This window comes from Rhododendron vialii, chromosome 7a, assembly GCF_030253575.1.
Source record: "Rhododendron vialii isolate Sample 1 chromosome 7a, ASM3025357v1".
In the NCBI taxonomy this organism is placed as follows: Eukaryota; Viridiplantae; Streptophyta; class Magnoliopsida; order Ericales; family Ericaceae; genus Rhododendron; species Rhododendron vialii.
This window is the reverse complement of record NC_080563.1, coordinates 14152566-14169635: the sequence shown is the minus strand read 5'-3', so window position 1 is coordinate 14169635 and position 17070 is coordinate 14152566. Positions and strand designations below refer to the sequence as shown.

Here is a 17070-nt window from a genome sequence, read left to right as displayed (position 1 = left end):
AATTTTCTTCAATTTCCTGTGTGTACAAATTACCAAAAAGGTAAGAATTCATAGTTTCAAGTTCCAACTTTCTCGCGAGGGAAAACTTTCCGGCAAAATAAATTTTGTTCAAAAGAAGGAATTTTTAGTTTTTCTGCAAAATTTCTTATTAAAAGAACAAATATAGAAAAAAATTTATTTTTTCTTATTTTACCTCATTTTATTTTTCTTGAGAAATCATTTCTCGCTTAACATTTTCGACAACTTAACGGAGCCTTGAGAGTTGCTATGGAGTTGGCACTTGGCTCATGGGGTGATGGTGGCGTAATAAGAGGCTGGAAAAAAATAAGAAGAACTATCGAATCGCTTTGGACTGGACCGAACCAAACAAAACGTTTTGCTCTGAATATGTGGATCATTCATCCGGTCTGATGCCGAACATCTCAGAGTCGTTATATATGATTCGGTTCATAACCAAATCAAACCGTTTGTGTGTGTTCATATATACACTCTTGGTTACCAGCACATCTCATTCAGTGGAGGCATGGTTCGAGCCCCGCGAGGTGCGTTTTGAGATTCAGGGCTATGGACAGCTTTGAACTTTCTGAGGACTCCGCTAAAATATATGAATTCCTTTCTTATGAGGACCTCCTTATTTTAATAAAATACGGACCTCCCTTTCCCGATCGAATTTCGATGATCCGAGCCGCTCAATGTGTTCAGAGCGTGATTTTAAAGGTTTTCGCGAGAAATCAACAAAAAAAAAGACCGGGAAGGGCTTCATCCGAGCAGTTTTTGTTTATTTTTTTATCGAACAGTTCAAATAAAAACTGCTCAAATCAAGCCATTTCCGGTCATTTTTTTTGCCGATTTCTCTGAAATACTCTTAAAATCACGTTCTGAACACATTGAGCGGCTCGGATCATCGAAATCCGATCGGAAAAGGCAAGAAATGAGGAGGTCTGCATATAAGATCCTTATTTTAAGGTTCTTGCCTGGAGATTTATATATATACTAGTGTAATTCCGCGTGCTTCGCACACTGTTGTGTGCTCATTGGTGTAACTATTAACTGTTCATGTATGTAAGATAGTTTAGATTAGGATATTGTTATGGAAATAAAGAAGTCGTAAGAGTAAGTAATTGAATGAAAGGTCATTTTAAAAAAGAAAAAAGAAGAAGATAGTATTTTTAAGCAATACAAAAGGAGTTCTTGTTCGGAAAAAATAACATATAGAACACTATTTTGGAGTACCAAAATATTTTTAATTTTGTAGACTCAAATAATTAACTAAGACTATTGTAATTTCATAGATCATGCAAGTAATTTAATCCAACATATGCACTAAAACTGAAGAGAGTCACAAATAGTTCAACCTTGTTAAAAAAATAGATTATAAGGAACGGTATTTCTAATTCCATCAGGACAAATTAAATATTGCATAAACATAGATCAAAGAAATAGGTCTTTGGATTAAAATATAAATTCATTCTCAAACAATAGCAACAATAATCAAGATAATGTCATGGATTAGATTCTAAAATTGTGCAAATAATGAGGCTTTTTCGTCATTGTGTTTTGGAAAATAACTATAAAACCTTACCGCAAGAGAGCCTTTCTCCAAAAATATCGAACAAAATTAGAGCTCGGTTTGCTAAGAGCACACAACAAACTATCAAGCATTGATGTTGAAAAAAAATAGAACCATAAAAGTAAAACAATTAGAAAACCCCAGAAAGAAGAGACCACTCAAAATACTTATGATTTGAAGTTCTAACAAAATCATAGTCTAGGGTTATGAAATCTAAGAGAATCTGACCACATAGTTGCTTCTTTCTTTGTGCATAAGAATCTACGATTGAGAAATTGATGCGTCTATCTTCATCTGAATTACAGAGGGATCGATGAGAGACAGATCGAGGGAGATCTAGGAGGAACGAGAAAAAGAGAGATAGATTTCTTTCTAATGGTTAGATTGAGAAGATGTATAAAGCTTTTTCTTCTTAACAAAGCAAAGAGGGACCTAAATACCTAAAATACCTATGAAATGACTTTTCTTCTTGACTAAGCAAAAAGGGACCTATAATACCTCCGAAAATCATTTTCTTCTTGACTAAGTAAAGGAGGACCTTAAAAACCTAAAATACTCTCGAAGAAGCATTTTCTTCTTAACTGAGCAAAGTAGGACCTAAAATATCCCAAAAAAGTCTTTTCTTTTTGACTAAGCAAAGGAGGATTCAAAATATCTAAAATACCCTCTAAAAGCCTTTTCTTCTTGACTAAGCAAATTAGGACCTAAAATAACCTCAACTCAATACGTCCAAAAAATATTTGAAAGACGAAATCTACAAGGGTAATTTTGTCTTTTAACTTGGTAGCTTGGCTTGCCTTAAATTAGGGAAAAGAAAGTTTTTTTTTTGTACCTATAAAAAACAATATCCCTTAAATTAGGGAAAAGAAAGATTTTTTTTGTACCTCATTTTCTTCTTGACTAAGCAAAAGACCTAACAATGAAATGCCTAAAATACCCTCATATCTTAACTCCACCGTTGACAAACTATAAGGACAAATTGGTAATTTCACATTGTGGCTTGGCTAGCCATCCTACATTCTTTTAGATCTTTCAAACAAGACGAAATGACGACCATATCCTTCAACTCAAACTACAAGGGTAATCCTACGAGGGGTAATTTCGTATTTTCACGGCATGCCTTGGCTTACCATCCTATCTTCTTTTATTACAAGTGTATTGATATATATACACACACTCTTGGTTGTTGCCCTTGATTTTTGATTGAGGGTCCCCTTTGTATGTTTTGTTTTGATGTTAGTGTTCTTTTCATTACTCTAACAACTCACAGTTTGTTAGCGGGAAATGTTTTAGATTAGAGAAGATGAATATATAACATAAAGGGAATAAATATGTGGGCATCGGAGGGGGAACTATTTTACAAGGGGATTAAAATTTACTTGATTTGTTAATTCTATGAGGTGGTGGATGTGCCAAACCAAATCTCTCTCTCACTCTCTTTCACATACACCCACACAAATCCATCTTCAACCTCTCTTATTTCTCTCTCCTCCCATGGCTCTGTTGTTGGATTTTTCTCACATGTGCAAGAAGGACGGGATCCCTCCCTATGCCTTCCTTGTTTTCTTCTCTCTTTCTCCCTGTATGTATGTGACTGAGAGAGTAGAGAGTGGGGAGAGTGCAGCCATGTGAGAGAGAGAGGGAGAGTGAGGGAAGGGAGACTAGAGGGGGCCCAGTTGTGGCCTCCTCAGAGCGGAACCGGTGTTAGTTCTCGAAGAATTTTTATAGCTTGTATGTTTGTGATTTATATAGTACATAGTGATTTTTTCTCTCAATCTCTCAGGTATGTGCGTGTGCTTGTTGTTTGCTTGCATGTAGAGTGTGGATCGGGGTTGGTCTCGACCCAACATTTGTTTAAAAAAAAACCCCATAGAATCCCTCCTTCGTAGCTGAGATTGAAAGGCGTACCCACCCACTCCAGCAACAAGTTCCACTGCCCCTACATTTTCCTCCGTCATCTTCGCCGTATTCCGCCCTTTTCTATCTCCGTCTGAAATCCCTTTTGCATCAAATTGCAACACCACGATATTACACCAAATCACAAAGGTTAAAGCCATGAAAAAATTGCGAACTCGTAACATCTTAATTCCTTCTTTGGTTCTCCGGAAACCAAATTGGTCCTTGATTTTGATTTGTCCGAATAATTTTTGATTAATAATGTGCTAAGTTTGTCTCGATGCTAGCAGAGAACCATAAGGGCAGCTAATGGTTACCCTGTCTAGACCAAAATTCCTATGAACCGGGCCACAACTAAATAAATGAATCACGATTTGGTTTTGATTTTACAAACCGGCTTTGGGGGTGTTTTTTTTTTTTTTTTTTGAATATTTTCGAAAATATTTGGATAATGATAATAATTTTGGGTAAATTGAGTAGGAGGACATACTATAAGAGTTTTTGCCATGATAAGGATATAAATATTTTCCTCTAAAGTTTAAAGGACATCTTGTCCAAGATTTACAAATAACTCCGTCCAAAGTTGACCGGAGTTGACCAAGGTTGACCGGCGTTGATCAAAGTTAACCGGCGTTGACCGACATTGACCGGCGTTGACCAAGGTTGACCGGTATTGAAAGTGCCTAAAACCCTAGGGTACCCTATAAAAGTGCCTAAAATCTTCGGGTACCCTACATATGAAAGTGCCTAAAACCCTAAGGTACCCTATGAAAGTGCCTAAACCGCTAAAACCCTATAATAGGAAAATGAACCCTAAAATCCTATAAAAGTGCCTAAAACCCTAGGGTACCATATGAAAGTGCCTAAAATTTTAGGATACCCTATATATGAAAATGCTTAAAACCCTAGGGTACCCTATGAAAGTGCCTAAACCGCTAAAACCCTATAATAGGAAAATGAACCCTAAAACCCTATAAAAGTGCCTAAAACCTTAGGGTACCCTATGAAAGTGCCTAAAATCCTAGGGTACCCTATGAAAGTGCAACAAGATCGAAAAACACGAAAAAAGACATATTTTGTGTTAGCCAAACAAGGCCCTTGTCTCATTTAAGATCATTTAAATTAAAAAAGATATTTTTTGTATTAGCCAAACAAGACCCTTGTCTCATTAAAGGCAATTTGGTCTTTTCACGGACCTTAAACTCTAAAATATTTTCATTAATGGACTTTACACATCACTGAAACTTAAGCTGGACTAAATCTAGTTTGGGACCTCTTCTTTTGGACTTTAGACCAATTTGCTGAATAATTTTTTAGTTGTTCGATTATTTTATTCGAAAAGAATTAATAATCCGCAAAAATTAAGCATAAAATTAACAAACGTTAAAAAAATTTAAATAAAAACAGAATAATAAAAAATCTCAAAAATCTTAGCAGAACTTAGCCTAGCCTAAAATGAGTATCTCATTTTTATTACTAATACTACGCACGAACAGCTTTGCCTTTTGCCTCCCTCGTCGCCGACCACCTCCCTTCTCCCCCTTCGCCGGCGAACGAACGCTGCCCTCTTCCCTCATTCCTACGAGAGGAAATCCTACGCTCCGTCCCACGTGCCTCTCATTTGTGAAGAACAGAATTGGAGAGAGAGAGAGAGAGAATGTAACCGTACTACTAGTAATAGCAGACGTCCCTATAAGAGACCGAGGCACCGTTCGCTATCCCCAGTAGTACTATTCCATTACCCCAACCTTAATTCTCTTTCTCTTGACAAACGCCACTGCTCCAGGACCAGCAATGACCAAGGTGACCTCAGTCACATAATCCGCCTTCGCTCCGCTCTCCAATCCTCACTCTGCGCTTTTGCTTTCAATCTTGGCTCTCGAAAATTTCCGTTCCGTGGTACACGTTGAAAACAACGTAATCACGATGGCACGCACACGCGCGCGTTATGTGACTAAAGACAAGTAAAACCATCTCTCTCTCTCTCTCTGAGAATTCCTATCTGTACATTCCTCTCCCTCTTCCCTCACGGTCTCGCTTTTCTTTTTATACGTTTGCCTGTGGCATCTTGGTGTGCGAACCGAATTGTTTTTTTATTGAAAAAAGACAAATTGGATGATCTCTGAGCGCATGATGTTTCTTCACTTGAATTATGCTTGTTGATCTCTCACAATGCAGTCAAAGTCGGCCGCCTAGACGCTAGGTTGTGGTCCAATGCCTTAATTAGGCGCCTAGTCCACGCTTAGGTGATAGGTGGGGCCAAGGGCACCCCTTTTCTGCCCGACCAACGCCTAGCGATTTTTAAAACATTAGCTATGAGTTTCATGCTTTCATCTAATTGCATAATCCTGTCATGCCATATCATAGGTATATATACAGGATTTGGTGATGGAAAACCATGAATCTGAACAGAAGAAGAGATTGGCAGACCGCGGTGATGATTTTTGTACTCGAAGAATGACCCCGCGGTCTGCATACAAGCAGATGATGTTGGAAGATGATTTTGCTAATCTCAGAATCACCCGTCCTGCATTCAAGAAACAGCAAGGAGGCGGAAAACCACAGCGTCGGTGGCAGAAGAAGCAAGAAGCAGCAGCAGCAGAAGGAGGAGAAAGAGGAACCAGATGACGATTATGAGGATTACAGAACAGATCTACAGGAGGAGAGTGCCATGGCTCCGGTTACAGGGATAAATAGAAAAGTGCGTTCTTTTACATCGGAAGCTTACATAAAGAGGGTTGAGGAGAGCGAGGCATGTATAGGCATTCCTTTGAGTGTGTGTACTTGTGATTCCATTCATATCATATAGGAGTAAATCTGTTCCAGAGAAAATATGAAGAAAGCATAGGTATAGGTGGTTGAATGACGTTGGTAATCCCTTTGAGGTTATATTAAGAAAACCTATTACAGAAATCTCGTTGGAAAAACCTACCGAAGCTACTGGGTATTCATTCCACTAGAGCAGCAAAGAAGGCTCTCAGAGGTTACAACAGAAAAGAGGTGTGTTTCTCGGCTTTTCGTTCAGTAAATACTTGCCATTCCATTAGCTCCTCTTTCTTTGGGAGTGTTTGTTAATGTCTTTTTAACCCAATTACAGCGCACCAAATACAAGTTTGTCAAGCTCGTCAGGCTGTGTATCAGTTTTCGCACGGGTGCTATGTATTATGTTACCTTTCAGGCCAAGCAGGATGGGAAGGCTCCTTCTCCTCCCTGTAACTTCCAAGCTCTAGTTCGTAGGTTTATGGGGATGCATATAAAGTTCTGCAAGGAGGAGAAAAAAACCCAAATTAACAGAAGGTATTTGTTGATTCAGTTATTTACTTGGATTAAGTTCACCAAACCAAACAAAGCCTTAAGTTAAATGCAATTGGGTTCGGCTATTACATTTATTTTTTTATGTTGCTCCCTTCATTTCTATTTCTCTGGTCATTTATATGTGGTCTTGTTGCATATATGTGGTCGACGTTGCTGCTGGCTCAAGAGAAAAGGTTGTTGCAAGTTGTAGTGGTGTTACTTCATTTTTACGAGACATAAATGAAGTACGTTCCATATACAATACACTGCCAGTCTACTGCAACTAGCATTCCCACTAAAAAGAACGAATGACGAAACAGCTAAAATCTTACAACTTAAATATTCTCTTGTGATATGCCTCATAAAGAAGAATGCTTCTTCGAGCAATCTCATTGCTAAGTTGGAGTGAAGTTATGTGGTTGGTACATATAAACTAAAATATAAAGTGATGAATTGACATTGAGGCAATTGACTAAGTTTTAGGGAGCTTAAAATGATGTACTGATTGCAATTTTGCATCCAAGCTTGATAATTGTGGTGCTTGAAAATTGGGCGGTAGTGAGGTTTTATATGGATCTTGTCACACAATTGTGGCCTTTCCATGGAGAAGATTGTCGTTATTAGACTACTTTTCATTTTTTGGTCTAGTTTGTTAACTTATCATTCTGTGGGGCTATTTGTAGGTCCTGAGGAGCTAGACATTGCACGAGCAGTAGCATGCTTGTCATTTTGAAGCTCATGTTGATGGTATTTTGGTAAGTGGATCATTACATATATATTTACTTTTGGACATAAACATAAGTCATTTTAAGTTGGGGTTGATGCTTTCAAAGTAATTGCAAACTATGCGTATTATGGTGTACTCGTTCGTAGCATAGCTATTATTGCTTTCACTGTGACTGAAATATACCGCAGGGTTGTTATAATTGACTTTGCAGGTATAGCAAGATACCTATGTTAGTTGGTTCTGCCAACATTATTTCATTGTTGTGCAATTGTCTATTTTCCGTGCGCATTTTCTCCAAAATTGCAAGGGGTATTGTATACTTTGTCTCTTGTGGATTGGCCCGACAGGCGACAACACGTGGCCTTCATATGGTTTGAAACCAAACACATGCCCTTCGTGTTTGGAACTAGGATGCAAAATATATGGGATCTATTCAACTCAACGGTGCTTGGTGTGGACTGTGGAGCATACATTCCCAAAAGGCTGTGGATGAGTACTTGCACTGTTATTCATATGTATTCATATAGCATATGTGCCCACGTGTACGTGCTTGGGACTCTGCGATTAGTCTTGAACGGGCAATTTAAAAACTTTCTTCTATTATGCATTGGAAATGTAGAGCAAACAATCACAACAAATTCGCTAATCAAGAGATTATTTTTATTTCAGAAACTTTACGGGTGACTACTCATACTTTGTTAGATTAGATTCTGGAATAGTTTGTACTGTCAAGTAACAAATGCTGCATAGCGAATGTGCCAAGGGAGAGCCACCCAAGGAAAATAGAAGGAAAAGAAACTACCACAAAAGGATGAGTCACATCTCTCAAGTACCTCTTCTAAGACCCTTATTCATCCACTCTGGATTTTCTTTGTTGGTTCGATTTTTTGCACCAACTTCACGCAATGGCCTCCTCTCTGCTGTCTCGAAGATAAATTCCGACTTATACTTGGTAAAGCCTTTTTGGTTTTCCAAAAACCAACACCAACAGAAAGAGGAGTTAAGGAAGAAGAAAACCTCACGAGAGGAGAAGGGTTCTTCCTCACGAGAGGAGAAGGGTAGCAAGAGCACACGTGCAAGGGAGAAGCTCTCAGATCTGTCCCCTTGCTCCCCCTTGCTGCACAGAAGGAGAACAAAACTCAACCGATTGAAAGAGGGTAGAGAGAAGAGAATGTCAGTTAGGAAGAGTAAAAACCTGACCAGAATAAATTCAAATTATTTCTGCATGACTGTATATAATAGATATTGAAGCTTCTTATCCGGATTCCTGTATCACACATCAAATTTTCCCAATACCTTGTTTTGTTTATTTGTTTGTTTTCGCAGCAGCAGGGCTATTGTAGGGCTAAGGGCGCAAACTGAAGTTGAGCTATGATGTCAACGTTTTCATTGTTCAGTAATGAATAGTGAATGTTTTTAGATAGTCTCGAATTCATAATGCTTTTGAAATAATCTCATTCCCATTTGGGTTTTTGGGAGAACCAGTGAAAATTGAAAGGCTCCGGAAATCGTTGGGATTAGGTTTCATGCGAATTCAGCCCAATATATAGAGTCTAACGTTGATAAATTGTGATTATCTATAAGAACTGCTCTGAATATATGATTGAGTTTGGCTTTAGTTGTTCTTTTGTTTATTTGCCATAGTAAGGAATCGTTTGGTTTGATTGAGGGTCTGATTCCTGTCTACTGCCTTGGATCATACTGTATCATGCATTTCTGCTATATTATGTCCTCTCTCTCTCTCTCTCTCTCTCTCTCTCTCTCTCTCTCTCTCTCTCTCTCTCTCTCTCTCTCTCTCTCTCTCTCAGATGAAAATGAACCACTATAATTATCAGTGAAGTTGCTCACGTATCTTATGGTTGAATCGATGTCCCCTTGTGTTCTCATTTCTCATAAAAGTTGAACCATGTTTGCGTTTTGTTTACGCGATCAATTGGGTCGATAAGTAACTTGATCATTTGTTGCGAAAGAGTAAGAGTTAGAAACTAAAATAATTTGTTGCATATCCTATTCTACTCTATAACAAATCCCAAATATTTTGACATCACCATTGTATTTGATAAATCAAACTAAACCGAACCAACAGAGTTTTTAAGTCTCAATCAATCAAGGTCGGCTACATAAAAGCGTTTTTTTAGTGAGCTCTGTCGAATAAGAAAAAAGAGCTTGGAAAATGATAAAGCCACGAAGCATTTTTCTTCTGCCACAACAGGTTATGCAATCTGACTATAGTACCCTCATGCTCCGCAAAATCTGGTGCAACCGAGTACAGAGGAGACCCATTTCCTCCTCCCTGATTGCATCTCTCCCTCTCTCTCCACTATGTCATCGTCCCGCTTAAAAAGGACATGCCATTACATCCATCCATCTACACGCACACATACATATACATATATGTACCCATGGATATCCTCTCTTTTTTTCCTGAAAATAACTGGCCTCTTCCAATAATAAGAGTTAAACAAATCCAACATCACCACTACACCTTCCTGCCGACTTTTTCTTTTTTCCTTTGCAAGATTTCCATTTTCGTGTGAGGTACATCCAGGAGATCGAGTGATTAGGTCAGGGATTTTTAGGGATTATAACATTGATCTTTGTTGGGACGAATATTAGTGACAATTCTGTCTTTGTCGAATGAATCGGTCGAATTGGCCCCTAAAAACAGATCCGGTCCTTGCCTTTCGTGATAGTCTCCACGAAATAGGTATAGATGAGAAAGCACTGGAATGGATTAGTACAGGAGAAAAAAGTAGTAGTTTGTGTCACCAAGCAGGTAGATTGACCAATTGGGGGGGGGGGGGGGGGGGGGAGGGGGGGGGTTCCATGGAGAGAGTGGAGTGTGTAAAGTGTGAAGAACTGAAGGGAAGAACATCCGAGTAGAGGGTAAAAAAGTCACCCCAGGTGAAGAAGTCGTGGCATTAAAGTAAGTTGTCGTGGATTTAGATTTAGAGGCACCCAAGAGCTTAAGAATCTTCTGAATCTACAATCCTACCAACGGGCAAAAATACGCTAGCAAATGCCGGAATTGGAAACACTTCACAATTGTAAGATCACAGCTAGTCAAATTCAGCTGCGCCTCTTTCTATTTAATTCGCGTAATTTCTGCATTTAAATCGTCGAACTCAATCCTTCTAGACAATAAAAATACAAAACACCTTCCGAAACATAGAATTCCTTCTAACAATAAAACAAGAAAAGCCGAGCAAACTAGGAACATGGAATTCTAAGCTGTGTAAATTATCTGTTACGTAGCCATCTCCTCAACCTCGGAATGGAAAACAAAGCTTGGAAACGTCGTGGTTATATCCCTGCATTTTACGAAACAACACAAAATTGTTAAACCACAGTTATGAACCTCGTGAAAATACGGATGCAAACTAAACAAAGCTCACACACCTCAGGTATGGGAGTGTCATTATCTTCATCAGTGAAGGGTTTCGGCTCACAAAATTCTGCCACTCAGATTTATCAATCTTCCCATCCTGATTTACATCCGCTTCCAAAAATGTCTGTATGCAAAATACAACCAAAACCTGATCAACAGGAAAATTTTGTGCTTACAACAAAAATGTCTGTCGCCTTTTGCCCGCCAGAAGATAAAACTAATGAAACCTGTCCAAGCGTAAGAACATAATGTAGGATAGTTTAGGATTCATGAAATCAAGGCCAATGACCACCTTTGTTTCGCAGGCATTGCAAAATAAGGAAACTTCCTCATTTTTTGTTGTGCTTTGCCATTATCAGAGCATACATATGCCACGGGACTTTCCATCCTCTCTTTTTTTCCCTTCGGTTATAAAACTGATATACATCGGTATAAAACCCGGTCTCTTTTTTTCAGTTGTTTTTCTTTCTCTTGTAAGCATGATGATCAATATGAAAGTTCAAATTTCAATGACGTTGAAATGGTCTTTGTGAAAAGGAAATGGCACAATTCTGCAAGTTCTCAAAAGAGTAGATCTTTTGCTTCGAATTGTTAAGACAACTAACCAGTAACCACTCACCTTATCAATTATTATCTCAATGGTCTCATCAGCCAACTTCATGTCAGACTCGCTTAACAGCGCAATTAACATTTGCTTGACCTGCAATTATAAACAATTAACATAATATCCAATAGCTTTAAAATGAGAGTACCAAACTCTCTCCACTCTCCAGAATATTTCTAATGAAAAAATAAAAGCAATAATATACCTCTTGCCGCTCAATAAATCCCGTGTTTTCCAAATCATAGAGTTTGAATGAAACTGCCATGAAAGGGATATATAGAGTATAAAGGAATTTGTTTTGCATTCCAAAATCTGGGATGCAGTTCAAGGTTAATCCAAAAGATCATATCTGCTTACAGTCGATTTTGTCTTCTTCTGGGGCATTTGGGTGAAAGACATTGAGTGATCTGACAAAATCACCAAAATCAATGACCCCCTTGCGCTTGACATCGAATTGATCAAAGATCTGCATGCAAAATCTATCACTATCAAAATAAGAGCAAAATCATTGACGCAGAAGAATCTTACAATAAAAAATTTAGCTGCAGAGAGTGCTTTCACTAGCTAGCACAACATCCAGAGATCACCACACCCTCAAATAACCAACTTAATATCTAACTTAGCACCTACTGACCTGCAAAAGTCATGTAAAACATCCAAAACCAACGTCCAAGCTATATCCAAATTGAACGCCAAACTCCCCAGTATGTTGACAACATGTATAACAACATACAAACTGAACAAGCGCACACAAATCCAAGACCTACAAATAAGCCAACAGGAGCATGCATCTGACCTTGTTCGCGTGACTCCAACAAAAAATTGCACACGCTTATTACACAGACCTCAGCAAATTTTACCTCATGCAAGCACAAGCGTTGTTGCAAAAGCAAACACACAGTGATAATAAAACTAGCTAAATAGGTGAAGAACAAAATGGCATGCCTCGTGGTTTGAACCTAAACAGATCCAGGAGTCACCTAGTTTCACTGGAAAGCTTCAATAACAACTTATGAGGCAAAATAATTCCCTCTGAAGTTATTTGAAAGCCCATTAACATTAGATATACAGACTTGGGTTAGTAATTTTTTTATATTACAAAATCAACGCAACATTTACAGCACTACTACAATCAATTGTTCCAACTGAATACAAAATGACAAACACCATACCCTATTTGCAAAAAGGTTCTCCTTCTTTCCTTTATTGAATAGAGCCAATTGAAACTCTTCCTGCATATTCAGGCAAAATATCCAATATCACATCAGAACTGAAATTCGCATAGCAAGAAAATTATGTCGCAATGAAAACATACTAAAAAATCGCATGCATGTATTCTGTTATTCACAACACAGCATTATCAAGACACAAACAACACACGAGGATGACTGATACATAGCTCAAAAGTAATTGGCACATTTGTGGACTAAAATTTATCAGGTTTACGCATTTTCTCCACCACCATTCAAAGATCTCCATAATACTTCGATACAAGAAAGGCTGCCTACCAGGGCTTGTTAGCAAAATATAATAAAAGGTAGAAAACAACCAATAAATATCAAAGGAGGCAACATTCCCAGAATAAAAGTTAGTTCTATAAATGATTTTACTGGCAATAGATGCCTAAGCAGCCTAACAAATTAGTAAGACAACAAGAGATGGATAACATGACTGGTCTTCTTGATTTTCACATCCCAAGTTCTGAAATGTGTGGAAAACGTCTTTATATGGATATAAAGACATTTCTCATGTTCACATGAAATTCAATAGTATGGATATATAGGCCTGAACCAAATTGCTCAGTATGTAAACAGAGAGCTTCGCTGCCGGATTTTGTCAATGTCAATGCCTCTCAGAAAGGACAATGAAACATGTCACTCACTTACTAGTTGGACAAATAATTGCTTTTATTGTTCCATGATTAACTGGTTGATAGATTATCAAAAACACCAACGTTGAGCATGGGAACCCTAACCATTACATATGTTAAACAAAAAAGGCACCCCAAATCTCCCATGTATTTACTGATATAGCAATGTAGAAACAATTGATAGAATGAGTTCGAGAACATAAGCAAAAATATGAAACAACAGAAGCCTTGGCTACAAATACCAGGGCACATTACCTTGTTAATAAGTCCGTCGTCAATCAAGGAGCTGCTAATGCTCTTATAAAGCTCAAATAATGCTTCAACTTCACTTACACTAACTGGAAAACCGGAAACAGCAAATAAACAAGCTTGCTGTCAAATTGTCAATAGTAGGAAAAAGAAAACAACTACATAGTGAACACCATAAAATAAAATTTAGTGTCGTGGTTATTATGGATCTAAACTAACAGAAACTCAGATATTCAGGACAAACTTCTTTTCATTGCTAAATGGATCTAAGGTCGACTTATGGAAACTCAAATCAATAACACATGAACATATATACCCCAGTAGAGATAATCATTTAACAATTCAATGTAAAAAGTTTTAACTTACAAGCTGTTTGTGAAGCCAGAAGTACTGGGTCCTCGTGTCCAGGAAACTGCTTTCTAGCCGTAGACTGAAAACAGCCCATTCACGAAGGCGATGGAAGAAGCACACCACACTAGACTAGCGCCTAGGCTTCACTACAATATATCATCAAAACCATCATAACCTTGCAAATTATACATCCAAATGCAAACCCACAGTGCAAAAAAAATCAGCTAACTAATATTAAATTATTACTGACATCATCTCTCATACATTCACCAAACTTCCAGATTTAAAGGGACCCCAAGGTAAAGTCAGAGATCCAGAAATTCATCACAAGAGTATGAGTTAGTTATAAAGTCAACGGGATTCATATCAATACAATCCAATAAGAGACCATATATTTTAGGGATGGCAATTTGAACCGAACCGATGGGTACCCGAACCGATAACCGAAATTATCCCCGAACCATAACCGATATTTTCCCCGTGGGAACGGGTATGGTTGGCACACAAGATAACCGAACGGGTTTCGGTTCGGTTTTGGTTCAGCTGATACCCGAACTGAACTGAATTAGTAAATTACAAAATTACCCCTACCTATATATATACACATACGTTTAGGGTTTTTGCAGTCCTATTTGGCTATTTTCATTTCTCACGTCTCAGTGAGGGAGAGGCGGCGATTTAGATCTCTCTCTCTCTCTCTCTCTCTCTCTCTCTCTCTCTCTCTCTCTCTCAACGGCCACAGCGCGTAAGTGAGGGGATCGACTGGAACTTCCTGTGCCAGATACCTTCGTCGCCGCCGCTCTTGCTGCTCCGGTTGGATCGACTGTGATACGTCTCTCTCTCTGTGGTGCATTTGCCATTTTGTGATTGATTGTCATCGATTTTTTACTGTTCGTGTATTTTTGGTACGATTTGTTTGGTAAGACTATGGAATTTATATGTATTTTTCTTGTTTGGTACTTTGGTGCACGTGTAACCGAGGATTTGTGAAAGTTGGGACTCTGATCTGTTCTAGTCTTCTTCTATTCTAGTCGGTTACCCATTCGGTTCGGGGATTACCCGAAAACCGAATGGTTCGGAGATGGTTTCATTTTTCCCTCCCCGTTCGGGGATCGGGGCGGATCTGAGCGGAACTTCAGGTTCGGGGATCGGGGACGGAAAACCCAATTTCCGCCTCGAATGCCCCGAATGCCATCACTAATATATTTGACAACAAATCGGAAAGAACCATCCACTGAAGTAAATTTAACATACCACCAAATATTAAAGAATAAAATTATAGAAAATTTTAATTAGCTGTAAATAAATATGTTGACTAACATATATGAGCAAGAAATATAGAGGTTTATTTATGACGATTGGTATCAATTTTGCTTTACCCGTTTCGTTTTCAGGTTTTCCCATTTCTGGAAACAAAAACAACGTTCAAAAACACCTTGCGCAAACAAAGATTTTGGAAAATTCGGAAACAACCTTTTGTAGGAGTTTTCAGAAATTTTCCCCAAGAAAATTATTCAAAAAGATTGCAAATTCAAGTGTTTTCTGAAAGTAACAATGGAAACAAAATCAAGTCAAACAACCCAAATCCCAATTATTGGAATACCAAGAAAAATGAGGAGATAACAGATAAAGAGACCTCAATCAATTTGGGTTAGCCTTAGACCCTTTGGATTGAGGGTTTTGATGAGAAAAGAAAAGAATAGAAAGGAGAATCCACCACTTGTTTCGATAAATAGGCGAGAAATGAGTGTCAAATTAAGGCATAATTTGTTTCTTAAAAAAAAGAAGAAAAAAGGATGAGATTTGGTGAGAAAGCATAACCCTTTCTTTTCTCATGAAACCACTCAATCCAAAGGGCTGTAAGGAACAAATATTGGTTAAACCAAGAACACCGCACATTCTTTTTCAAATGGCCACAATGCCAAGAAGAGAAGATAGCAATATCAAGAAAATCTCAAGATTTCCAAAAGACAGTTCTTTTTCCATTTTTAAAACAAGATAGGCGGAAAAAGGCATAGAATTTCAAGGTAACAGAAAATACAAATAGAAAAAGCACCAAGAAAACAACCGAATAGAACCCAGCAAAATCACAACGCCAAATCCCTCAAATTTGAAATTGTACATTCATTCATTCATCAATAAAGCGGTACACGATAGAATGAAAAAAAAAAAAAAACAACGAAAGTGATACAGTACCTGAGTAACCGACCAGAAGCAGGGGCCGGCTAAAGCCGGTATTCTAGAGAGAGAGAGAGAGGCTCCGTTTTAGAGAGAGAACAGCTGCGAGAGGCTCCAAAGGAGGAGGAGATATATATAGTGCAATTTATAGTCAATGAGGGAGACAGAAAGTGACGAACAAATTACTCCAACAGAGAAAGAGATTAGGACAAAAGAAGGAATTAACAGCTTGCTTGGAACCCTACTGTATGGTACCCCTTCTTCTCAAATTTTTTATCCGGTCCATAAAACGGAGTGTTAAAATTAATACAATTTTTGTAAGAAAAAATCAAAGTTTTTCAACAATTTACTAGATATCAATGAGTATTTTTAATTTGTGAAAAAAATTTGAATTTTTTTTTTGAAAAAATTGCATTATTTTTAACACTTCGCTTTGCAAACTGAACAAAAAATTTGAGACGGAGGGAGAAGAAAGGAATGAAGAAAAGGGAAACAAATAAAAAAACAAAGAAACCCTCGGTCCCATTTTGTTTATTCATTTTTTGACTTTTCATTATTCAATTTTAAATGACCAAAAAAGAAATTCTATAAAAATATCCTTTTACATTTCTCTCTTCTTTAAATTGATGTGACAAATACATTTTGAATTGAAGGGTATTTGTGAAAAATTTAGTTTTCGAAATGTAATTATTGTGTCCCATTAATAAATTTGATTTTTTAAATTGGATAAATAAATCGGAACGGAGGGAATATAAACAAAGGATCCTCCCCCCATTTTTTCCATAATTTTCTTTTCCTTTCCCTCTTTTTTCCCGAGTTCCAAACAGACTGTAAGAGAGAGAGTAATTTGTACTACTTAAGCGTTGAGATTTCTTAGAAGGAATATTCCGAATCTAATTAAGAGAGAGTTAGTACTATGTAAGGTATATGCCCGAATCTAATT

General features: G+C 37.8%; 1 protein-coding gene and 1 long non-coding RNA gene across 3 annotated transcripts; one reads left to right on the top strand and one right to left on the bottom strand.

The window, feature by feature from the left end:
- Positions 1–6336: 6336 nt before the first annotated feature.
- On the top strand, positions 6337–8517 carry LOC131332105 (uncharacterized). Its single transcript, XR_009201594.1, has 4 exons — positions 6337–6466; positions 6564–6763; positions 7444–7515; positions 8157–8517. It is a non-coding gene; the product is annotated as an uncharacterized LOC131332105 (long non-coding RNA).
- A 1990-nt stretch (positions 8518–10507) lies between these two features.
- On the bottom strand, positions 10508–16365 carry LOC131332104 (calcineurin B-like protein 1). Of its 2 annotated transcripts, none has more exons than XM_058366173.1 (9): positions 16146–16365; positions 13965–14090; positions 13605–13687; positions 12652–12711; positions 11837–11945; positions 11685–11737; positions 11495–11575; positions 10887–10999; positions 10508–10798 (listed from the first exon to the last, which is right to left on the bottom strand). In XM_058366173.1, the coding sequence occupies exons 2-9, from the start codon at positions 14041–14043 to the stop codon at positions 10735–10737; spliced, it is 642 nt and encodes a 213-aa protein (XP_058222156.1). In that variant the 5' UTR covers positions 14044–14090; positions 16146–16365; the 3' UTR covers positions 10508–10734. The 2 variants fall into 2 exon arrangements, with proteins under 2 accessions (XP_058222156.1, XP_058222155.1); XM_058366172.1 differs by having other exon boundaries at positions 13965–14095; positions 16146–16307.
- Between the last annotated feature and the right edge of the window lie 705 nt (positions 16366–17070).

What these genes read in the sequence shown, in the direction of transcription:
- LOC131332104 (XM_058366173.1), bottom strand. Translation starts at nt 14,043, where the DNA reads ATGGGCTGTTTTCAGTCTACGGCTAGAAAGCAGTTTCCTGGACACGAG. An exon ending in AGAACCTTTTTGCAAATAGG is followed by an intron (nt 11,946 to 12,651) that starts GTATGGTGTTTG and finishes TTTTGCATGCAG; the next exon opens with ATCTTTGATCAATTCGATGT. An exon ending in ATGACACTCCCATACCTGAG is followed by an intron (nt 10,799 to 10,886) that starts GTGTGTGAGCTT and finishes CGTAAAATGCAG; the next exon opens with GGATATAACCACGACGTTTC.